This window comes from Scyliorhinus torazame, chromosome 18 (genome assembly GCF_047496885.1).
Source record: "Scyliorhinus torazame isolate Kashiwa2021f chromosome 18, sScyTor2.1, whole genome shotgun sequence".
NCBI lineage: Eukaryota > Metazoa > Chordata > Chondrichthyes > Carcharhiniformes > Scyliorhinidae > Scyliorhinus > Scyliorhinus torazame.
The window spans coordinates 21411100-21436984 of NC_092724.1; the positions used below are offsets into that span (position 1 = coordinate 21411100).

The 25885-nt window shown below is 49.4% G+C and overlaps 1 protein-coding gene and 1 non-coding gene across 2 annotated transcripts in view; both read left to right on the forward strand.

The window, feature by feature from the left end:
* The first annotated feature begins 5239 nt into the window (after positions 1–5239).
* The window catches only part of plvapb (plasmalemma vesicle associated protein b), a 39686-nt gene continuing 19040 nt past the window's right edge, over positions 5240–25885 (forward strand). Inside the window, exons 1-3 of the mRNA XM_072482343.1 lie at positions 5240–5769; positions 8787–8838; positions 20076–20719. Of these exons, the coding sequence (XP_072338444.1) occupies positions 5407–5769; positions 8787–8838; positions 20076–20719 (1059 nt within the window). The 5' untranslated portion in view covers positions 5240–5406. The remainder of the gene's footprint in view (positions 5770–8786; positions 8839–20075; positions 20720–25885) is intronic.
* Positions 21496–21689, forward strand: LOC140395784 (U2 spliceosomal RNA). Its single transcript, XR_011936297.1, has one exon. It is a non-coding gene; the product is annotated as a U2 spliceosomal RNA (small nuclear RNA).

Consider the following 25885-nt stretch of genomic DNA (forward strand, 5'->3'; position numbering starts at 1 on the left):
ACCCCACACCCTTCACTGTAACACTCTGATATACCCCACACCCCTCACTGTAACACTCTGATATACCCCACACCCCTCACTGTAACTCCGATATACCCCACACCCCTCACTGTAACTCTGATGTACCCCACACCCCTCACTGTGATACTCTGATATACCCCACACCCCTCACTGTAACACTCTGATATACTCCACACCCCTCACTGTAACACTGATATACCCCACACCCCTCACTGTAACACTCTGATACCCCACACCCCTCACTGTAACACTCTGATATACCCCACACCCCTCACTGTAACACTCTGATATACCCCACACCCCTCACTTTAACTCTGATATACTCCACACCCCTCACTGCAACACTCTGATACCCCGCACCCCTCACTCTGACACTCTGATAACCCCCCACCCCTCACTGTAACACTCTGATATACCCCACACCCCTCATGGCAACATCTTGATATACCCCACACCCTTCATTGCAACATCCTGATATACCCCACACCCCTCACTGTAACTCTGATATACCCCACACCCCTCACTGTAACACTCTGATATACCCCACACCCCTCACTGTAACTCTGATATACCCCACACCCCTCACTGTAACACTCTGATATACCCCACACTCCTCACTGTAACTCTGATATACCCCACACCCCTCACTATAACTCTGATATACCCACACCCCCCACTGTAACACTCTGATATACCCCACACCCCTCACTGTAACACTCTGATATACCCCACACCCCTCACTGTAACCCCGATATACCCCACACCCCTCACTGTAACTCTGATATACCCCACACCCCTCACTGTAACTCTGATATACCCCACACTCCTCACTGTAACTCTGATATACCCCACACTCCTCACTGTAACTCTGATATACCCCACACCCCTCACTGTAACACTCTGATATACCCCACACCCCTCACTGTAACACTGATATACCCCACACCCCTCACTGTAACACTCTGATACCCCACACCTCTCACTGTAACACTCTGACATACCCCACGCCCCTCACTGTAACACGGATATACCCCACACGCCTCACTGTAACTCTGATATACCCCACACCCCTCACTGTAACACTCTGATATACCCCACACCCCTCACTGTAACACTCTGATATACCCCACACCCCTCACTGTAACTCCGATATACCCCACACCCTTCACTGTAACACTCTGATATACCCCACACCCCTCACTGTAACACTCTGATATACCCCACACCCCTCACTGTAACACACTGATATACCCCACACCCCTCACTGTAACTCTGATATACCCCACACTCCTCACTGTAACTCTGATATACCCCACACTCCTCACTGTAACTCTGATATACCCCACACCCCTCACTGTAACACTCTGATATACCCCACACCCCTCACTGTAACACTGATATACCCCACACCGCTCACTGTAACACTCTGATACCCCACACCCCTCACTGTAACACTCTGATATACCCCACACCCCTCACTGTGATACTCTGATATACCCCACACCCCTCACTGTAACACTGATATACCCCACACATCTCATTATAACACTCTGATATACCCCACACCTCTCACTGTAACTCTGATATACCCCACACTCCTCACTGTAACTCTGCTATACCCCACGCCCTTCACTGTAACTCTGATATACCCCGCACTCCTCACTGTACCTCTGATATACCCCACACCCCTCACTGTAACTCTGATATACCCCACACCCCTCACTGTAACTCTGATATACCCCACACTCCTCACTGTAACTCTGATATACCCCACACTCCTCGCTGTAACTCTGATATACCCCACACTCCTCACTGTAACTCAGATATACCCCACACCCCTCACTGTAACACTCTGATATACCCCACACCCCTCACTGTAACTACGATATATCCCACACTCCTCACTGTAACCCCGATATACCCCACACCCCTCACTGTAACTCTGATATACCCCACACCCCTCACTGTAACTCTGATATACCCCACACTCCTCACTGTAACTCTGATATACCCCACACTCCTCACTGTAACTCTGATATACCCCACACCCCTCACTGTAACACTCTGATATACCCCACACCCCTCACTGTAACACTGATATACCCCACACCCCTCACTGTAACACTCTGATACCCCACACCCCTCACTGTAACACTCTGACATACCCCACGCCCCTCACTGTAACACGGATATACCCCACACGCCTCACTGTAACTCTGATATACCCCACACCCCTCACTGTAACACTCTGATATACCCCACACCCCTCACTGTAACACTCTGATATACCCCACACCCCTCACTGTAACTCCGATATACCCCACACCCTTCACTGTAACACTCTGATATACCCCACACCCCTCACTGTAACACTCTGATATACCCCACACCCCTCACTGTAACACACTGATATACCCCACACCCCTCACTGTAACTCCGATATACCCCACACCCTTCACTGTAACACTCTGATATACCCCACACCCCTCACTGTAACACTCTGATATACCCCACACCCCTCACTGTAACTCCGATATACCCCACACCCCTCACTGTAACTCTGATATACCCCACACCCCTCACTGTGATACTCTGATATACCCCACACCCCTCACTGTAACACTCTGATATACTCCACACCCCTCACTGTAACACTGATATACCCCACACCCCTCACTGTAACACTGATATACCCCACACCCCTCACTGTAACACTCTGATACCCCACACCCCTCACTGTAACACTCTGACATACCCCACGCCCCTTACTGTAACACGGATATACCCCACACGCCTCACTGTAACTCTGATATACCCCACACCCCTCACTGTAACACTCTGATATACCCCACACCCCTCACTGTAACACTCTGATATACCCCACACCCCTCACTGTAACTCCGATATACCCCACACCCTTCACTGTAACACTCTGATATACCCCACACCCCTCACTGTAACACTCTGATATACCCCACACCCCTCACTGTAACACACTGATATACCCCACACCCCTCACTGTAACTCCGATATACCCCTCACCCTTCACTGTAACACTCTGATATACCCCACACCCCTCACTGTAACACTCTGATATACCCCACACCCCTCACTGTAACTCCGATATACCCCACACCCCTCACTGTAACTCTGATGTACCCCACACCCCTCACTGTGATACTCTGATATACCCCACACCCCTCACTGTAACACTCTGATATACTCCACACCCCTCACTGTAACACTGATATACCCCACACCCCTCACTGTAACACTCTGATACCCCACACCCCTCACTGTAACACTCTGATATACCCCACACCCCTCACTGTAACACTCTGATGTACCCCACACCCCTCACTGTAACACTGATATACCCCACACCCCTCACTGTAACACTCTGATATACCCCACACCCCTCACTTTAACTCTGATATACTCCACACCCCTCACTGCAACACTCTGATACCCCGCACCCCTCACTCTGACACTCTGATAACCCCCCACCCCTCACTGTAACACTCTGATATACCCCACACCCCTCATGGCAACATCTTGATATACCCCACACCCTTCATTGCAACATCCTGATATACCCCACACCCCTCACTGTAACTCTGATATACCCCACACCCCTCACTGTAACACTCTGATATACCCCACACCCCTCACTGTAACTCTGATATACCCCACACCCCTCACTGTAACTCTGATATACCCCACACCCCTCACTGTAACACTCTGATATACTCCACACCCCTCACTGTAACACTGATATACCCCACACCCCTCACTGTAACACTGATATACCCCACACCCCTCACTGTAACACTCTGATACCCCACACCCCTCACTGTAACACTCTGACATACCCCACGCCCCTCACTGTAACACGGATATACCCCACACGCCTCACTGTAACTCTGATATACCCCACACCCCTCACTGTAACACTCTGATATACCCCACACCCCTCACTGTAACACTCTGATATACCCCACACCCCTCACTGTAACTCCGATATACCCCACACCCTTCACTGTAACACTCTGATATACCCCACACCCCTCACTGTAACACTCTGATATACCCCACACCCCTCACTGTAACACACTGATATACCCCACACCCCTCACTGTAACTCCGATATACCCCACACCCTTCACTGTAACACTCTGATATACCCCACACCCCTCACTGTAACACTCTGATATACCCCACACCCCTCACTGTAACTCCGATATACCCCACACCCCTCACTGTAACTCTGATGTACCCCACACCCCTCACTGTGATACTCTGATATACCCCACACCCCTCACTGTAACACTCTGATATACTCCACACCCCTCACTGTAACACTGATATACCCCACACCCCTCACTGTAACACTCTGATACCCCACACCCCTCACTGTAACACTCTGATATACCCCACACCCCTCACTGTAACACTCTGATATACCCCACACCCCTCACTTTAACTCTGATATACTCCACACCCCTCACTGCAACACTCTGATACCCCGCACCCCTCACTCTGACACTCTGATAACCCCCCACCCCTCACTGTAACACTCTGATATACCCCACACCCCTCATGGCAACATCTTGATATACCCCACACCCTTCATTGCAACATCCTGATATACCCCACACCCCTCACTGTAACTCTGATATACCCCACACCCCTCACTGTAACACTCTGATATACCCCACACCCCTCACTGTAACTCTGATATACCCCACACCCCTCACTGTAACACTCTGATATACCCCACACTCCTCACTGTAACTCTGATATACCCCACACCCCTCACTATAACTCTGATATACCCACACCCCTCACTGTAACACTCTGATATACCCCACACCCCTCACTGTAACACTCTGATATACCCCACACCCCTCACTGTAACACTCTGATATACCCCACACCCCTCACTGTAACTCTGATATACCCCTCACTGTAACACCCTGATATACTCCACTGACAACAATCTGCTATTACTGGTGCTTTGTTACATGCTTCAGGATCCTTTACCATTTCTCTCAGTGTCAGGGGACAAGGCTACACACCCACGAGCCAAACCAAACTCCCAATTGAGATTTTGAATGACCCTTTTCCTGTGCAGTACTGGATCTAGAGGTTTGCTGAAACCTGGCTGCTTGAACACAAGGCTTTTCAGGAAAGAACTTGAGAGGCAGATAAAACAAACGGACGGAGAGTGTTTATGCTTCATGCCGGATGATTCATTTGCAGGCTCCGTGCAGGCCACATCCTTCCAGAAGCGGAGTCGTCCGTCATTAGTTTGTCCCACCCTTCCTGCACTTCGATGCTGCTGAAGGTCTCACCCAGGAGCTCCACAGTACAAGGAGTCCAGTGATGGACCACAACAGCTATCCAATGAAGAAACTTGGCTATGAAAGCAGGGACTATGAGCAGTCAAAATCCAATAGCTGTGGTTCTTATGTCAGATACTTTCTGCTGTCCACCAGCATTATCCAGTTGCTGATAATCATGGGGCTTGTTCTCTTCATGATCTACGGGAACAATCAAAGCAGGCAGCAGAGTCACCTGGAGAGCACTCAGAACCAATCAGTTGAGTTCATTGGCGAAATCAACAAGCTACGTGCCATCACATTCGGCCAGAGCATGGAGCTGAGGAACTGCCGGTACACAAGTGGGAACCTGACAACCAAACTGAACAAGATCTTCAAAAGTCTGACTATCTGCAATTCCCAAAAGGCAAGTCTTTCCTTTTTAAATTTAGTGTACCCAATTCATTTTTTCCAATTAAGGGGCAATTTAGCGTGGCCAATCCACCTAGCCTGCACATCTTTGGGTTGTGGGGGCGAAACCCACGCAGACACGGGGAGAATGTGCAAACTCCACACGGACGGTGACCCGGAGCCGGGATCGAACCTGGGACCTCGGCGCCGTGAGGCTGCAGGGCTAACCCACTGCGCCACCGTGCTGCCCAGTCTTTCTCTTTAACACTTCCCAACTGTGTAATGTTCTCCATGGTTTGTGGCATGAAACGTAGCCTTTTGGGTCCCAGTCAGTGGGTGGCACTCTCAGCCGTGGAGTGGTTGTGGGTTCGAGTCCCACTTCAGAAACCTGAGTGTGTAATCCAGACAGACACTCGCGACGCAGTACTGAGAGAGTGCTGTACTGTCGTTGTGTCGTCTTTCCAGACAAAACCTTAAACCAAGTCCACAGCACTCTACCGAAGCAAAGTGATGGAGCCCGCCCTGGCGACCTGGCCAATACGTATCCCTCAGCTACAACCGATGATGTAGCCATTTAATACATTGCTGTTTTGCACACCCTTCATTACAGCAAATTTGGTCCAAATAGTGCATTCTGGTGTATACATGCCACATGATCCTATCCGAGCTGGTCTCACCAGCAAGAAGTCAAATAGAGAAACTTCAAGAGTGCTGAGAATGGGGAACTCGCTACCACAGGGCGACATGAAGATCTTAGTTGGGTCTAGATATGTAGGAGGGAGAAAGCTATTCCGCTGTGGAGGGTTAGAGTGAGAATACACTGGCATTGACTGCTTGGCCGATTGGCCTGTTCCTGTCCACTAAACTCAATGTTATTCTATGGATAACTTGACCAGACTATATGTCTGTCACATGATTCTTCAGCTTTCTCTGAAATGTAGCTATTTTAACTGTCTCAAATTTCACTGCGGTAACGGGTTCCACATTCTCACAAATCTCCGAATAAACAATTATTTTTTGAAAGTTTCATTGGAATTGTTGCTGACTACTTATGACCTACTTATTGCCCCTAGTTTATGACTTCCACTTTCATGATCTTAAGACCTCAAACGGCCACCTTTTTGCTTCACTTTACTGGAGAAAGTGTTCAGTCTTTCCGAGAAGGTTTATCTTCTCCCTTCTGGTGTCATCCTTGTAAATCTTTATTGCACCTTCCCTCTGCCTCTGTATCATTTTTAGTAATCTGGAGACCAGAACCGTTCACAGTGCTCCAGATGTGGTCTGGCCAAGGTTTGAGACAAGCTTTGCTGCTTTGCAATTCTCTCTCGTTAGAAATGAACTCCAGTGCTTTGTTGAGTAGTGGCGTTATTAATCTGCGTGCCGCCTTTTAATGATTTTTGTATAGTTACCTCTAGATCTATCTACCTCGCTCAAACTCTTCTTTTCCAGAGAGTATGGAGCTTCCTTGCTCTTCTGAACAAGATGAATCACCCCACGTTTACTCCTAAAGCAATTCAATTGCTACTTATACACCCATTCTGCAAGTTTATTCATGTCTTCCTGTATTTTGCTTCATTCCTCCTCAACGTTAACAATTTTATGTGTCCTGTGTCTGCGTGGGTCTCACCCCCACAACCCAAAGATGTGCATGCTAAATTGCCCCTTAATTGGAAAAGGAATTGGGTACTCTAAAAAAAAATTTTTAATTGTGTCAACCTGCAAATATTGAAATTGTACCATTACTTACTGAGTCCAAATCATTAATATAAATCCAGCCTCGATCACCATGGAAAACCTCGTCTCATCATTTGTTAGTCTGAGTAACTACCTTTAATAACTATTCTCTGCACTTTGTTTTGTCGTTTCTTAAAAAATAAATTTAAAGTACCCAATTAATTTTTTTATTTTCCAATGAAGGGGCAATTTAGCGTGACCAATCCACCTAGCCTGCACATCTTTGGGTTGTGGGGACGAAACCCACGCAAACACGGGGAGAATGTGCAAGCTCCACACGGACAGTGACCCGGAGCCGGGATCGAGCCTGGGACCTCGGCGCCATGAAGCTGCAGGGCTTAACCCACTGTGTTACCGTGCTGCCCAGTCCTTCTCTTTAACACTTCCCAACTGTGTAATGTTCTCCAGGGTTTGTGGCATGAAACGTAGCCTTTTGGGTCCCAGTCAATGGGTGGCACTCCAATTAAGGGGCAATTTAGCATGGCCAATCCACTTACCCTGCACATCATTTTGGGTTGTGGGGGGTGAGACCCACGCAGACAGGAGGAGAATGTGCAAACTCCACACGGCCAGCGACCCGAGTTCGATCCCGACCCCGGGTCCTCGGCGCCGTGAGGCAGCAGTGCTAACCACTGCACCACCGTGCCGCTGATTTGTTTTATTGTTAACCCACTGCCCATTCCACTACATGTCTCTTTCTTTCACAAGGTCTGATGTTAGTCAATAATCTACTACCTTTCAGCTTCCTGGGCCCTAACCTCTGGAATTCCCTCCGGAAACTTCTTAGCCTCCCCACCCCTCTCCTCCTCCTTTAAGACATCCTTAAACATGCCTCTTTGACCACGTTTTTGGCCTCCTGCCTTAATATCTCCCTACGTGGCAAATTTAGTTTGATAACACTGCTGTGAAGCGCCTTGCAAGCTTTACTATGTTAAAGGTGATATATAAATGAAATCTGTTGTTGTACTCAGTGTTGATCCTGCTATTCAATTGTCCTATCCCAGGACCTCAATCCCTCTCCTCCCTTGGCCTTTCTTATCTCTCACAATCCAAGGGCACTTCAAGACCAGTCTTGGCATCTTCTAACCACAGCCACCTAACCTTCTGCCTCTTTGTCACAGCTGTATGGGGCTTTGACCTGTAATGCCCCCAATGTTGGGGGTGGAGTGGGGGAGGGGGGGGGGATGAGCTCAGGATGAGCTGGCTTCTTCCCCTTTCAAATTAAGCGGAGGGTTAATTGAGGTTGAAATGATAGTGGTAATGTGAGCAATAATAACGCTGGTTTTATTCCACCAACAGGATGATTTAAACACCAGCAACATCCTCAGAGGTTTTCATCCCTCCACCTCAGGTAAGTCACTGAACTGCACTAGAAGGCGGAACGCACTTCGTCCTGACTGAGAGTCAGGCCATTCAGGGTCGATGTCAGGAAGTACTTCTTCACATCAAGGGGACTAGAGATCTGGAATTCTCTTCCCCAATAAACCTGTAGCAGCCGGGAGGGAGTTGAAAAGTTCAAAAACGAGACTGATCATTTTTTTGTTGGGTGATGTGATAACCTTCACGAGGACCATGGCCAATCGCTGATTGATCTCCCCGTGGGCTTCGCAGGATAAGGGTTGCCGTGGTGAGCGGGTGGAAGCCCCCCCCCCCCCCCCCCTGCAGCTGGGGTTCATTAGCAGGATGTTTAAATCTAGCCCCCAGATCGGCAGTTCCCGGTAGTCCTGGGCTGGGACGGTTGTTGTGTGTGTCGCGATAGCGGCTTTAGTTTCATTTAAAGTAAACCAGTTTAGACTTTCACTCTGCACCTGCTGGAATTATTACATTGGCGACGAGGATCAAGTACGGGACTCCGAACAGCCTTTTCGAAACTCGTCGACGACAACTCTGGTAAGAAACAAAGCAAACGGAAAAACCCGGAAATGCCATTGTTTGGGAAGCTCGGGCCTTATGTCGCGGACGTGGATGATTGACCCCAGTATGCCAAACACATGCGCTACTTCATTCGTGGCTTGGCATATAAGGGGATGACAGACATAAAACAATCCTTTTTACAGCGTGCGGGCCTGACATTGAGCATTATTAACAGTTGAACTTATCCTGAAACCCCTGACACTAACAAGCTTGTGGATCGAGTAAAGAACCATCAGAACCCAAAGCTGCCCGCAATCCTCCAGCTTTACCAATTCAACACGGCTGGGAAGCCCCTGAGAGAATTCCTGGCTAGACCCAGATCTCAAAAGGGTTATAAAATTATCACTATCCTTGGAGAATACCGAGAAAGGGAACCAGGAACTCCAAGGCATGGTGGACAATCGCGTTCTGAGGCTGCTGGGGAGGGGGCTCATACAGAGAAGTCAGCAATCCCAGTGGAGGCTCCCATGTGCCTCACCCACCAACAACTCAACATTCAGCTAGGACATTCTGGCATCTCACCAGACGGCCGGATAATCCAAGAAGTACCAGGGAAGCCTCCCCGGAGGATTGCAAGTGTCAGCCGCAAGGCTGCTGTAAGTGTGGCCAAAGGACACGGCCCAGGCAGGGCTGCAAGAACCAGCAGTACGCGGGTTGCACAGGCCGGAAGCTAAAGCCATCTCCTGCCCTTGCTTTGCAAGTCCATCAGCCCAGCGAGGACAAAAAGATGCAACTAAACAGCATCAGCACCCCTAAGGTTGCCCCAATAAAGATTACACTCTTGGTCAACAATCATTCCCTAGAAATGGAGGTGGACATGGAAGCTGCTTTCTCCATCATCGGGGAACTGACCTTCTGCCTTCTCCGGATGGGCATTTTTGCCCCTAGGCCTGCGCGACACCAGTGCCAGGTTGACCACATATACAGGGGAACCTTTGAAGGTTATGGGGACTATTATGACCCCGGTTACCTATGGGCAGCAGGCCGCCCGACTCCCACTACTAGGAGTACAAGGACCAGGACCCAGCCTCTTGGACAGAGACTGGCCCCAAAGGATCCATCTGGACTCGCTACAAACATTTAAACTAGGAACCGGTGGATTGTACGAGGTTATTGGCAAAAACCCTGAAGTATTCCTTGGAAGAGTAAAGAAAGGAGCTGGTGTGGACCCCGACATCCTAGCCAAATATTTCAGGGCACAGCCAGTCCCACACGCTTTACTTACCAAAGTAGAGATTGAACCCGAGCGGTTAGAGAGTCATCTTCTACTCTCAGCACTTGTTGTTTAGTGAAGAAGGCCTTCATGTCATTCGTGCAGTGTCCTTGGATCCTGCCACTGAGGACAATATGGTGCAATTTTGCCAGTGTGGGTCCTTCTGGGTCCCCTCTTGAATCTGCTTTGCGGACACTCGTAAGGTATCGAAGAAGTTCAAGGCATGATGATTTCTTCCAATGCCGGCAGAGGGGCCAAGCTTGTGGGCAGCAGGAGGCGGCTTAGGGCATCCGCATTGACAACATGTGTTTCTGAGCGGTGCTCGAGAGGGTATCGTAGGACACTAACAATAATGCCCAACGCCTATCCAGCGCCAGGGATGGGGGCCACCAAGCTAGCTGGGCGGGCTAGCTCTCGGAAGCGCAATGGGGGGGGTGCATATGTTTGGTTTATAAAAGGGGTTGGGTTACAGGGTGTTGTTACTGGGGGGGGGGGGGGAATGTTCTGCTGACGAAGGAGGGACTTGGTCCAAGGAACAGAGAGAGGTTGGGGGCGGAGGCTGCCTGGAGGCGGACCGGTGGAGGCACGGAGCATGGGCTGGAGGCGGGCCCAAAAAAGGGGGTGGCTGATCGGCGGGGGGAACGAGCCCCCCCAACTAGGCTGATCATCTGGAATATTCGAGGGTTAAATAGGCCGGTCAAGAGGGCACGTGTGTTCGCGCATCTTAGGGGACTGAAGGCGGACGTGGTAATGTTGCAGGAGATGCACCTTCGAGTAATGGACCAGGTTAGACTGAGGAAAGGCTGGGTCAGTCAGGTCTTTCACTCGGCACTAGACTCAAAGTCTAGAGGAGTCGCGATCCTGCTCAATAAGCGGGTGGTGTTTGAGGCGGGTAGAATAGTCTCGGACGTGGGAGGTCGGTACATTATGGTCAGTGGGAAACTGGAGGGGGTGCAGGTGGTATTAATAAATGTGTATGCGCCAAATTGGGATGATGTGGAGTTTATAAAGAGGATGCTGGGGAAGATACCGGACCTGGACTCGCACAGGTTGGTCATGGGAGGGGACTTCAACACAGTTATTGACCCTGGGTTAGACCGGTCAAGCTCAAAAACGGGCAGGGTGCCAGCAATGGCAAAGGAGCTAAAAGGATTAATGGAGCAGATTGGGGGGGGGGGGGTGGGATCCATGGAGATTTGGGCAGCTGAGGGTGAAGGACTTCTCCTACTCACACGTGCATAAAGTGTACTCCCGGATTGATTTCTTTATTTTGAGCAGGGCCTTACTGGCTGGGGTGGTGGACACGGGGTACTCGGCGATCACAATCTCAGACCATGCTCCGCACTGGGTTGACCTGCAGGTTAGTAAAGACAGTAACCAGCGCCCACACTGGAAGTTAGATGTGGGACTTTTGGCTGACGAAGGGGTGCAAGCGGCTGAGGAAATGTATTCGGAATTACCTGCAGGTCAACGACACGGGGGAAATTTCAGCAGCGGTGGTGTGGGAAGTACTGAAGGCGGTGGTCAGGGGGGAGCTGATCTCGATCCGGGCCCATAGGGAGAAGGTGGACAGGGCAGAGATGGGCAGACTGGTAAAGGAGATACTACAGATCGATAGGAGGTATGCGGAGACCCCAGAGGCAGGGCTTTTAAGGGAACAGCGGAGGTTACAGGCAGAGTTCGGCTTGTTAACCACAGGGAGGGCGGTGGAGCAGCTGAGAAAGGCGAGGGGGGCGATCTATGAGCATGGAGAGAAGGCCAGCAGAATGCTTGCACAGCAGCTTAGAAAGAGGGAGGCAGCCAGGGAGATAGGGAAAGTAAAGGACAGAGATGAGAACCTGGTTGGAGATTCAGCAGGGGTGAATAACGCGTTTTGGGATTTCTACAGTAGGCTGTACAGGTCAGAACCCCCTACGGGGCCGGAGGGGATGAGGCACTTTGGAATTTCCCAAAGGTTGACGGGGAGCTGGTAGAAGGGCTGGGGGCCCCGATCGGGTTGGAGGGTCTGAAGGCCATGCAGTCGGGTACAGCCCCGGAGCCGGACGGGTACCCAGTGGAGTTCTATAAAAAGTTCTCGGGAATATTGGGGCCGGTGTTGATGAGGATGTTCAATGAGGCAAGGGAAAGAGGGATGTTGCCCCCGACGATGTCACAGGCCACGATTTTGCTGATTCGGAAGCGGGAGAAGAACCCGGAGCTGTGTGGGTCCTGTAGGCCGATATCCCTGTTGAATGTAGATGCCAAATTGTTGGCCAAAGTTTTGTCCCCCAGGATTGAGGATTGTGTTCCGGACTTTATTGGGGAGGACCAGACGGGGTTTGTTAAGGATAGGCAGTTGGTGGCCAATGTAAGAAGGTTGTTAAACGTAATCATGATGCCCCCAGAAGGTAGGGAGGTGGAGACAGTGATCGTAATGGATGCAGAAAAGGCTTTTGATAGGGTAGAATGGGATTATCTGTGGGAGGTACTGGCACGGTTCGGATTTGGGCGGGGCTTTATTGACTGGGTCAGGTTGCTGTATCCGGCTCCTGTGGCAAGTGTACGGACGAATAGGACAACATCGGACTATTTTAGGCTGCACCGGGGGACGAGACCGGGATGCCCCCTCTCCCCGCTGTTGTTTGCGCTGGCTATAAAGCTTGGCAATTGCTCTGAGAGCCTCAAGGGGCTGGAAGGGGCTGGTCTGGGGGGGGGGGAACCACACAGAGTCTCGCTATATGCAGACGACCTGCTTCTGTATGTATCGGACCCAATAGAGGGGATGGAAGAAATCATGACGATTCTGGGGAATTTGGTCGGTTTTCGGGGTATAAGCTAAATATAGGGAAAAGTGAGATGTTTGCGGTCCGGGCGAGGGGATAGTGTAGCCACTTAAATTGGCCAACTCCCGATTCAAAATGGCGAACGGCAAAGGCTGATGGGAAAGTCAGCCAACAAGACAAAAACCAGCAGCTGCAGGTTTGCTGTGTATTTACCTCTGCAAAAACCAGACAACATCGATACCAGCGACCATCAGCATAACAAAGTAGCAGCCATCTGCATACTGATGAGCAATCCCCGGGAACAATAAGTAACATTTTGACACACAAAGCGAAGCCAGACTCCTCGGCGCCAGCAGGGGCCAAAACAAAGGAGGTGAACGAGCACCTCAAGACCGCCCATCGATCAGGGAACCGCTCCAGTATTGGAGAAAATCGAACCAAGCGATTGGGACAAAGTCCAATCACTTGGGACCAGGTACAGGGTCCGCCCCGAAAGGCGGGAAGCCCCTGGGGACTATAAGAGTTGAGCCCCAAGTTCAAATCGCTCTCTCTTCACCTCTCTTCTTCACTTGTCACCTCTCTTCACCGCTCTCTTCTTCCTGCCCGGGTCACCCAGCAAAGGACAAGCAGTAGCTGTTCCTTGAACAAGCTCCACATTTCCATTGTGCCCATCCCCTGCAGATTTCCTCTCCATCCGATGCACCCTAAGTCTTGCCTCGTCGCATCATAATTGCCTTTCCCCCAGATATAACACTTGCCCTGCGGTATATACCTATCCCTTTCCATCACTAAAGTAAACGTTATCGAATTGTGGTCACTATCACCAAAGTGCTCACCTACCTCCAAATCTAACACCTGTCCTGGTTCATTACCCAGTGCCAAATCCAATATGGCCTCGCCTCTCGTTGGCCTATCTACATACTGTGTCAGGAAACCCTCTTGCACACATTGGACAAAAACAGACCCATCTAAAGTACTCGAACTATAGCGTTTCCAGTCAATATTTGGAAAGTTAAAGTCCCCATAACAACTACCCTGTTGCTTTCGCTCCTATCCAGAATCATCTTTGCAATCCTTTCCTCTACATCTCTGGAACTTTTCGGAGGCCTACAGAACACCCCCAACAGGGTGACCTCTCCTTTCCTGTTTCTAACCTCAGCCCATACTACCTCAGTAGACGAGTCCTCATCAAACGTCCTTTCTGCCCCCTTAATACTGTCCTTGACTAACAATGCCACCCCTCCCCCTCTTTTACCACCTTCCCTGAGCTTGCTGAAATATCTAAACTCCGGCACCTGCATCACCCACTCCTGTCCCTGCTCTATCCATGTCTCCGAAATGGCCACAACTTCGAAGTCCCAGGTACCAACCCATGCCGCAAGTTCACCCACCTTATTCCAGATGCTCCTGGCATTGAAGAAGACACACTTTAAACCACCTTCCTGCCTGCCGGTACACTCCTGCAACTTTGAAACCTTACTCATGACCTCACTACTCCCAATCTCCTGTATACTGGAGCTAGAATTCAGGTTCCCAATCCCCTGCGAAACTAGTTTAAACCCTCCCGAAGAGCATTAGCGAATTTCCCCCTTCAGGATATTGGTACCCCTCTGGTCCAGGTGTAGACCATCCCGTTTGTAGAGGTCCCACCTACCCCAGAATGAGCCCCAATTATCCAGGAATCTGAAACCCTCCCTCCTGCACCATCCCTGAAGCCATGTGTTCAACTCCTCTCTCTCCCTATTCCTCGTCTCACTATCACATGGCACGGGTAACAACCCAGAGATAATAACTGTTTGTCCTAGATCTAAGTTTCCACCCTAGCTCCCTGAATTTGTGCCTTACATCCCTATCCCTACCTATGTCGTTGGTACTTATGTGGACCACGACTTGGGGCTGCTCCCCCTCCCCTTAAGGATCCCGAAAACATGATCCGAGACATCACGGACCCTGGCACCTGGGAGGCAACACACCAACCGTGAGTCTCTCTCGTTCCCACAGAATCTCCTATCTATCCCCCTAACTATGGAGTCTCCAATGACTAATGCTCTACTCCTCTCCCCTCTTCCCTTCTGAGCAACAGGGACAGACTCTGTGCCAGAGACCTGTACCCCATGGCTTACCCCTGGTAAGTCCCCTCCCCCCCCCCAACAGTATCCAAAGCGGTATACTTGTTACTAAGGGGAACGACCACAGGGGATCCCTGCACTGACTGCTTCGTCTCAGCCCCTCTTACCGTCACCCATCTATCTTTATTCTTCGGAGTAACTACATCCCTGAAGCTTCTATCTATGACCACCTCTGCCTCCCGAATAATCCGAAGTTCATCCAGCTCCAGCTCCAGTTCCCTAACGTGGTTTCTGAGGAGCTGGAGATGGGTGCACTTCCCACAGATGAAATCAGCAGGGACACTGACGGCGTTCCTCACCTCAAACATTCTGCAGGAGGAACATTGCACTACCTTCCTTGCCATCCCCTCTAGATAAAAAAAAAGAAAGAAAGAGCTTACCTGTTATTCACTCTACCCCTTAAGTTAAAGGAGGTGGAAGAGTGGGGGACACTACAAGTATCTAGGGTCTAGGGTTTAGAAACTGTCCAACTTAAATACAGGCAAAAATAAAACACTTAACCAGCAACCACTGCGCCCCACACAAAAACAGCAATCAGCTGTTATTGGCCTGTGCAAACAATTTAAATCTTTACTACTTACCCACCAGTCAATTGACAACAAACCACCTTCAAGTTAGGATGACCACAATGCACGTATGCAAATTTCCCCCGCAACAGCCAATCAGCAGCTCCACTGTACTGCCCTCTGCTGGATGATTGCCTTCACTTGAACACCTAGGGTCTCTTGCTCATGTACACCTTCAGGTTAGGGTGACCACAATGTATGTATGCAAATTTCCCCCGCAACAGCCAATCAGCAGCTCCGCTCTACTGCCCTCTGCTGGATGCTTGCCTTTACTTGAACACCTAGGGTATCTTGCTCAGGTACACCTTCAGGTTAGGGTGACCACAATGCACGTATGCAAATTTACCCCGCAACAGCCAATCAGTAGTTCCACTCTACCGCCCTCTGCTGGATCCAAAAGGATGTTTATAGTTTCATGTACATTGTTTCTTTTGTTGTTACAATACCAAAAATAACTCAATAAAATGAAAATAAATTTTTAAAAAATAAAATAATACCCAACGCTAGATCTGAGCCGAGGCGATGGTGGGAATCGCTTTATCCTCTTTGAAATAGCTCGGCAGGGGTTTATGGTCTGTTAGGATTTTGGAATGTCAGCTGTAGACATATGGGTGGAATTTCTTCAACCCAAAAATAACAGCCAATCCTTCCTTTTCGATCTGAGAATAGCAACTTTCTGTATCCGCCAAGGTTCTGGATGCATATGCTACAGGTCTCCCTGTGCCATCGCCCTATCAATGGGAAAGGACTTCCCCAACTCCATACGGAGAGGCATCACATGTTAATACCAGTTCTCTCTTGGGGTCATAATGAGTGAGGATGTTTGACGATAGTAACTGCTGCTTAACCTCCATGCTGCAATGCCTGCCACGACCTTTACTGTATTTTTAACAGTAAATGCACACTAACCAGAGTCCCAGGTTCGATTCCCGGCTGGGGGTCACTGTCCGTGTGGAGTTTGCACATTCTTCCTGTATCTGCGTGGGTCTCACCCCCACAACCCAAAAGATGTGCAGGGTAGGTGGATTGGCCACGCTAAATTGCCCGTTAATTGGAAAAAAAAGTTTGGATAGATTTCCCATAGTATTTTATGGGGCCCAGGAATGATTTTAATTCAGTTGTATTTCGTAGGGTCAGTGCCTCTTTGATGGCCTTAACTTTATCCTCCATGCGATGTAAGCCTTTTCTATCGACTCAGTGCCAGAGGTGGATCACTTCGCCTGCACGGAACATGCATTTTCCTTATCCAAAGGATATTAATAATAATCTTTATTATTGTCACAAGTAGGCTTACATTAACACTACAATGGAGTTACCGTGAAAATCCCCTAGTCGCCACACTCCGGCGCCTGTTCTGGTGCACAGAGGGAGAATTTAGAATGTCCAATTCACCTAACAAGCACGTCTTTCGAGACTTGTGAAAGGAAACCGGAGGAAACCCATGCAACACGGGGAGAACGTGACTCCGCACAGACAGTGACCCAGCGGGGAATCGAACCTGGGACTCTGGTGCTGTGAAGCAACAGTGCTAACCACTAAATCCCTCTCCAACTCCTCGACGCTCTAAGCTCCATTGCCAGTGGCTCTATTGCCAAGGCAAACGCAACCGGGAGAGTGGACAACCCTGCCTTGTCCCATGGCGTTGCCCGAAGTATTCCGAGCTTACCTGGTTCGTCCGCACGCTCGCTACCGGCACCTTGTACAACAACCGGACCCAGTCCACAAACCCCTGCCCGATCCCAAACCGTCCTAACACTTCCCACAACTACTCCCACTCCACCCGATCAAAAGCCTTCTCTGCGTCCATTGCCACCTCTACCTCCTGACCCTCCAGGGACATCATTATCACATTGAATAATCTCCTAACATTCGGTGACAATTGCCTCCCCTTTACAAGCCCCGCCTGGTCTTCCCCTATCACCCCTGGCACACAGTCCTCGATATGCAAAGCCAGGATCTTTGCCAGCAACTTGAGTCCACATTTAATAATTTAATATCGATATTGGACAGTAGGACCCACACTGCTCTGGATCTTTATCTTTGTTCAGTATTAGGGATATGTACGCCTGTGATAATGTAGGGGAAGACCATGCCTCTGCTATCGACCCCACATCCGGTCCACTCACAAGTCCACCCAGTGGGCCACGCGGTCTGACGCCACAATCACCGAGTACCCCGAGTCGACGACCCCCTCGCCAGCAATGTCTTGCCCCCCACAAAAAATCAATCTGAGAGTACACCCTGTGCACAAGGGAGAAGAACTCCTTCGCCCTCGGCTTCCCAAACCTCCATGGGTCCACCAATCCCATACGTTCCATGAAACCCGCTCCCCTCCCCTGCCGATCAACCATGTTTCTTTTTGGGCCTGCCCCACCCTGTGTCACACTACCCTCCAGGCCCACCATTATCACTCCTTTTCTTGCTGCGCCACAGCAGCCGCGCCTTTGTCAGCAGCCCCCTCCTCACCTTCCCCCTAAACAAAACAACAACCCCATCCCCTCTTCTGCGCTAACCACCTGGCCACCCCCCACTGTGCTCCAGGAATCGGTGGAGACGCACCACCATCGCCCTCGGTGGCTCGTGCACCTATGGCCTCCTCATCTGTCCTATGTGCTCGGTCAACCTCCAGCATCCGGTCAAAGGACCCTACCCCATCAACTTCTCCAGCACCTTGGCTACAAATGAACCTGCATCCACCCTCTTGATGCCTTCAGGCAACCCCACGATTCTTAAATTCTGTCTCCGGGAGCGATTCTCCGTGTCCTCCACCTTCTCCTTTAACCGCTTCCGAGTCTCCCACATCACACCTACCTCGGCCACCAATGAGGTGAGCTGCTCCTCGTGCTCTCCCATCGCCTCCTCCACTTTCTGAATAACCTGGCCCTGCGACTCCAGCCTCTGTTCCACGTGGTCAATTCCCACTTTTAATGGTTCCAGTATCTTGGCTAGGTCCTTCTGGGCTTCCTTCCCCTGCCGGCTCAACTTCTTGTTTCAGAAGTCCACCACCTGCTCCATTGACCACTATGCAGGGAGGTCCTTTACCCTTGACCTGTGACACACCAAGATTCTCTTGCTCCAACTGCTCCTTTCTTTTCGCCCCACTTCTGGTCCGTGGATCCGTCCACCAGCCCCACGAGTGGAGTTTAGCTTCTCCAATCACTCCTGCACCTTTTTTCAGCGAAACATCCGCCCAACAAGCAGGGAAAAAGGTCCAAAAAAACCACCTCGAGGGGAGCTGAAAATGTACGACCACTCACTCCATGGCCGCCTCCAGAAGTTCCGTTACCCTTTTACTCTTAATGTACTTGCAAAACATGTCCCTGACATGGATTGGGCGGCACGGTCACACAGTGGTTAGCACTGTTGCTTCACAGCGCCAGGGATCGGGGTTCAATTCCCAGTTTGGATCACTGTCTGTGTGGAGCCTGCACATTCTCCCCGTGTCTGTGTGGATTTCCTCCGAGTGTTCCGGTTTCCTCCCACAGTCCCAAAAGCTTGTTACAATAATTGGACATTCTGAATTTTTCCTCTTGTACCCCATGTGGCGATTAGGGGATTTTCACAGTAACTTCATTGCAGTGTTAATGTAAGCCTACTTGTGACACTAATAAAGATTATTATAATAGAACTTGTTCCTGACATGCATTGCTGTAGAACATGTTCCTGACACGCCTGACTGTAGAACATGCCTCTCACATGCATTACTGTAGAATATGTCCCTGAGATGCATTGGATTAGAACATGTTCCTGACATATATTGGAATAGAACATGTTCCTGACATGTATTGTAATAGAACATGTTCATGACATGCATTGTAATAGAACATGTCCATGACGTGCATTGCTGTAGAACATGTCCCACATGTGCATTGCTGTAGAACATGTCCCGGGTGTGCATTGCTGTAGAACATGCTATGTACTGACACTATTTGAGTTTGAAATTGTTTTGAAAAATAAGAATAGGAAGAAAATATTAACTGTCTTCCCATCTTTCATAACTTCAGACGCCAACGTGAAAAGACAAATCGAACTCTTGAAGTCGTGTGAGACCTTGCAAGCAAACTACTCAATCGCCCAGAGGAAACTCGAGAGTAACAAAGGCGAGCAAGAGCTGCAACAGGCCAAACACACCTTGGAAGAAATGAAACTGACCAGCCAGCTGGCAGATCTCAGAGGGAACTGCTCATCCATGGGCAGGGAGTTCCAGAATATGATGACAGATATCAAGGCAAATTATGAATCCGGCTTCAGGCCAATAGCAGAGCAAATCCGGAGGGGATATAATCTGAATCTGAACGAGAAATTAGACAAAATAAGAGCAAACTGTATGCCATTGCCGTCAAGCTTCCAGAGTCACCTCCGGGAGAAGATAGATCGATTTGACGCAATCGTCAAAGGTGTGTGGCAGAACAACAATGAACAAAGCGCAAAGATAAGCGCCTTGGAAAAGAGGGCAGAGGAATGTAGGCAAGGGGCAGCAGCCCAGTTCAATCAATTCAAAGTAAAGGAGTCGGCAATGCAGGAAGAAAAGAAAGGATACTTGGCAGAGAAGGTGCAGATCCTGGAGGAACGGAATAAGCTGAGGAGCCAACTGGAGAGCCGCAATCCAGGATCCATCAACGCCCTGTCATCCTGCCACACTGTCTATGTGAGTGAGTAAGGCTGATAGAGGTGTTCAAGCTGGTAGCCTGGCTGATCAGTCGCGGGGAAGCTGGGAACCCAAATAGACGAGGCTGACTCAGATTCCAGGGGCAGCCGTCAGGAACGTTTTATAATTGGCTAAAGAGACCGAGGGAAATAGGAAATAAGGAGAAAATTCTTGGGGATGTTAGAACGTGGACAACACTAACCGAGAGATGGTGACAACAGATTTCACAGTCATCCTCAAAAGGACCATCAATTCACACAAGATGATTAGTAGAAGTGAACAGTGGTTTTAATAAGCTAGATCTGTGCCTGCCTGCGACTGCTCTGTACTGAGTGCCGCCTACAGGCTGCAGGTTTATATACCACCCCCGAGGGGGCGGAGCCACAAGGGCATCAACATAATACAATACAATACAGTGGTGAATTGTAGTAGCAATACGTTCACCACAAGGAGTATTAGGTGTACGTTTGAAGAGAACTGCTTTAAAGGGTTCAGGGGAAGAAAAGTTTGGGTGGAGGGTTTTTCGAAGAATTGTCCATGCTGAATTGATCTTTTCCGACAAGACAGTACAAGTGGGACTGGCTTTACTATCTGTGGGTCACTGGAAGGAGAAAATCCACTGACAGGAATCAAACTCCCAATCAGTGCATTGACCTCCCCCCCCCCAGCATAAAGTACTCTTTTGTGACCATAAAATCAGAGGTTGATGGATTTGGCAGTGAAGTTCCTGTCGTCGAATAGTCAACTGATCTTCACTGTCAAGATTCAGCTTTGTAATCGCTTCTCGGCCTTTTGGCTAAGATCAAGTGTAGTTAGATTGAGCCTTTGGTTCAGATCTGGTATGTCTCTCTTGTGGGGACCATGAATTGGATTCAATTTGAATGAGTTTTTTGGAGCAGGCGAGGAGCTGGATTAGGGGTTTGCCCCTGACCCACACTCTGAGCCCTGGCTTGGTAACTCAGAAAAGGAAAAAAAATTTTTTTTTTAAAGATTCAGCTTTGTAGAACCGACATGGGGCAAAGGGATGGGGAGATGGAATACTTTGGAGAGAAATAAAATAAGTTGTGTCCAATAAAGTTATCTTCCTCTATCTTTTCCCTTCCTCTCCAACTGGTGCTGCAGCTCACTAGGAGCTGGTTACAAGGGTCACGGTGCATTTATATAGCACCTTTCACAACCTCAGAACATCTTTACAGTCAATGTGGTATTTTTGAATTGTCATCATAGAATCCATCGAGTTCCTAGATGCAGAAGGAGGCCATTCTGCCCATCGAGTCTGCACTGACCCTCCGAAAGAGCACGTTACCTAGGCCCACTCCCTGGCCCTATCCCCATCACCCCACCCAACCCGCACACCGTGAGAGCAAATCGGAGCATCCAGAGGAGGCCCACGCAGACACGAGGAGAACGTGCAAACTTACACAGTCACCCAAGGCCGGAATCGAACCCGGGCCCCTGGCGCTGTGAGGCAGCAGTGCTAGCCGTCAGAGCTTAAAAGAGGAGGGAGAGAGAATTGGAGGCATTTAGGGAGGGAATTCCGGAACATGGGGCCCACGCAACTGGAAAATGGTGGAGAGATTAAAATGAGGAAGACACGGGGCCTGATTTGAAGAAGCGAAGAGATTTGGGAGGGTTGTCGGGTTGGAGGAGATTACAGAGGTGGGGGAATGAGGCCATGGAGGGATCTGAAAGCAAAGAATGAAAATGTTTAAATCCTGTTGTTTGCCGACTGAAAGCAGATCAGTGAGTACACAATCCAAAATAGGTTTGGGAACCATGGGGGTGTGTGGGTTGTGGGAGGGCTCGGTTTGTACTCCCAGGCAGCAACGTGGCAAACAAGTGTCAAATCCGACACGGTTGATATTGATGGCACGTCCTTCTTAACATGTTAATATTTTCTGACTCCACCAAACCTTACCATTCAGGAGAGGGCAGGAGTGGGGAAGCCTGAAGGCTTCCTTTGAGGCTCCACAGGGGGAAAAACAGACCCACTTTCCCAGCCCACAAGAAACCTGCTGGCCCATTTCTGGGCCTGGGTCCTACATTCAAACCCTGGTTTGAGAGTCTCCATGACATCAAGGGAGAATGATCTGTGCATTTAAAGGGATCCCAAACTCTAACTTCAACCTCACCAATACAGAGAATTACTTTGAATTAGTGCATGTAAGCAGGCCAATCAGCCTATTTAGTCTATGCTGGTTTTTATGCTCCACCCGATTCCTCCCATTCCCCATCTACACCTTCTTGGTCTATCAGCTAATAGTTTTCATCCCTTTTCTCCTTTTCTCTCATGTCTAGTTCTCATCAGGAAACTTCCTTGTTCTAGTTCCGCATTCTCTGATAGTAAGAAATATCACCTGGTTTTCCCATTGGATCATCTACCTTGTGTTCCTGGCAATCTGTTTTGGAATGTCTGGCAAGTGGAGGTATTGTTTCCATGTTGACCCTGCCTCACTCTTCAGAGGAGTTTTGTTTATACATAGGAACATAGAACATACAGTGCAGGAGGAGGACATTCGGCCCATCGAGTCTGCACCGACCCACTTAAGCCCTCACTTCCACCCTATCCCCATAACCCAATAACCCCATCTAACCTTTTTGGTAACTAAGGGCAATATATCACGGTCAAGCCACCTAACCTGCACGTCTTTGGACTGTGGGAGGAAACCGAAGCACCCGGAGGAAACCCACGCAGACGCGGGGAGAACGTGCAGACTCCGCACATACAGTGACCCAGCGGGGAATCGAACCTGGGATCCTGGCGCTGTGAAGCCCCAGTGCTATCCGCTTGTGCTACCGTGCTGCCCTAATCTGTGAGGATTATGCTTCACGAAGGAAAGGCACATTAAGTGCGCTCACTCGATGTGACCAGGGCCTTTGTAACTGGCTCCAACTGAGTGGCAGCATCTATTGGAGAAGAAGGAAATAGCTGGAGGAAGATACACATCCTAACAACTTTATTGGGCATGACTTCCTTTCCGTAAAGTCCGGCTGGCTCGCATCCTGATTGCTTGAGTCCCACCAGAAGCTCCTCAAATTGCTCCCCTGACAACAGTTAAAAATATTTCTTAACACAGCTCACAGAGAAAAAATATATATATTGCGACAGACTCCATTCATAACTCCAGGATATCCCAAAGCAATTTCTAGACAATTAAATGGTTTTTAAATTGTAGTTGCTGTTGTGATCTGGATTGGCCCAATCACAATTCCACAAACAGCAAACAGCAAAGAGACATGAAGCAGATAATCGGCTTTTATTGATATTGGTTCAGAGATAAATTTTGGTCCGGGGGTAAATCCCTCCCTCGCCCCTCTCCCTATGCTCTCTTTTCGAAAGAGTGCCCTTGTTTTTTTAAACCCCCCCCCCCCCCCCCTCCCCAAGAGGAACGATGAGGCCTTAGTTTAATGTCGTGCGGAAGACGTCACCCCAAACAGTGCAGCATTCCCTCAGTACTGGCAATGGGAGTGGCAGCCTGGATTTTATGCCCAAGTCTCTGAAGTGAGACTTGAAATCTCCGTCCTCGAGGGCCGGAATCTTCTGGGGACCAGATGATCTCACCGCCGACAGACGACTGATGACGGGGCTGCTACCGCCACCGCTGAACACGCTGTAGCGCACAATGACTTACGCGAGACGAGAAGTGATGAAGTCGATCTAGGCTTTATTAAGAGAGACTTGTCCCCAGCAGCTCAGCAACAGAATGAGGCTGCGGGGAGAAGCTCGAGCTCTTATACTCCGCCTTCAGGGCGGAGCCAGAAGTTGGCAGATCCAACCAGGACCCGGGACCCGTCAGCCGTTAGCCTCTCGGCTTCACAGGTACCACATTAACCCTAATACATGCCACCACACACGCTGCGGGCAAAATCCTGCCCACGGCTTCTACCGACCATGGCACAGCTTTAGCCGGGCTCTGATGAACGTCGGACCCTTTTGGGGTTCAACAATACCAGTGTATATTTATATAACACCTTTAATGTAATAAAACATCTAAATGCATTTCACAGCGACTTTACAAAATAAAATATAACAAAGAACAAAGAAAAGTACAGCACAGGAACAGGCCCTTCGGCCCTCCAAGCCCGTGCCGACCATGCTGCCCATCTAAACTAAAATCATCTGCACTTTCGGGGTACGTATCCCTCTAGTCCCATCCTATTCATGTATTTGTCAAGGCGCCCCTTAAATGTCACATCGTCCCTGCTTCCACCACCTCCTCCGGTAGCGAGTTCCAGGCACCCACTACCCTCTGTGTAAAAAACTTGCCTCGTACATCTCCTCTAAACCTTGCCCCTCTCACCTTAAACCTATGCCCCCTAGCAATTGACCCCTCTACCCTGGGAAAAAGCCTCTGACTATCCACTCTGTCTATGCCCCTCATAATTTTGTAGACCTCTATCAGGTCTCCCCTCAACCTCCGCCTGAACCATATAAGGAGATATTCAGACAGATGACCAAAAACTTGGTCGGTGAGGTAGATGTTAAAGAAGGAGGGGGCCGGTGGGGAGGTTTAGGGAGGAAATTCCACCGTTTTGCTGTGACTAAGATTTAACCTCATTCTATTCCAGCTCTCCTCAGCAATCATGTTTATTCGTTGAATGAAAAGCAAGTGAATAAGTCTTCTTTTTCACCGAGGGGGTGTTTCTGAGCCTGCCGTCCCTCTCTCACTCTGAGAGGGTGAGGGAGCGTATCCAATTTTTACTGTTCATGAGGCTCTTACCTGTGGTCAGGAGCTCAGTCTGAAAATGCACTCCTTTCCCCTGGTCACATCTGCTTAATTAACTTGCAACCTTCTTCCTGCTTCAAGACACAGCACTTCCTGGTCAACTTGAAGGACCATAGAATCTCCAGCTCAGAAACAGACCATTCAGGCCGAAGAGTCTATTTATGTTCCACATAAGCCTTCTCCCACACTCATTCACCTCATGCTATCAGCATAAACTTTTATTCCTTGCTCCTTCATGAACTAGTCCAGCTTCCCCTTACATGTACCTATACCTGAATGTATCATAATTGAATATCCAATGAGCATGTGACATTCAGGAAGGACAGGAAGCTGGGAAAAGGTGGTGGGGTAGCTCTGTTAATTAAAGATGACATCAATGCTGTAGTGAGCAATGACCTTCGTTCCAATGATCAAGACGAGAATCAGTTTGGGTGGAACT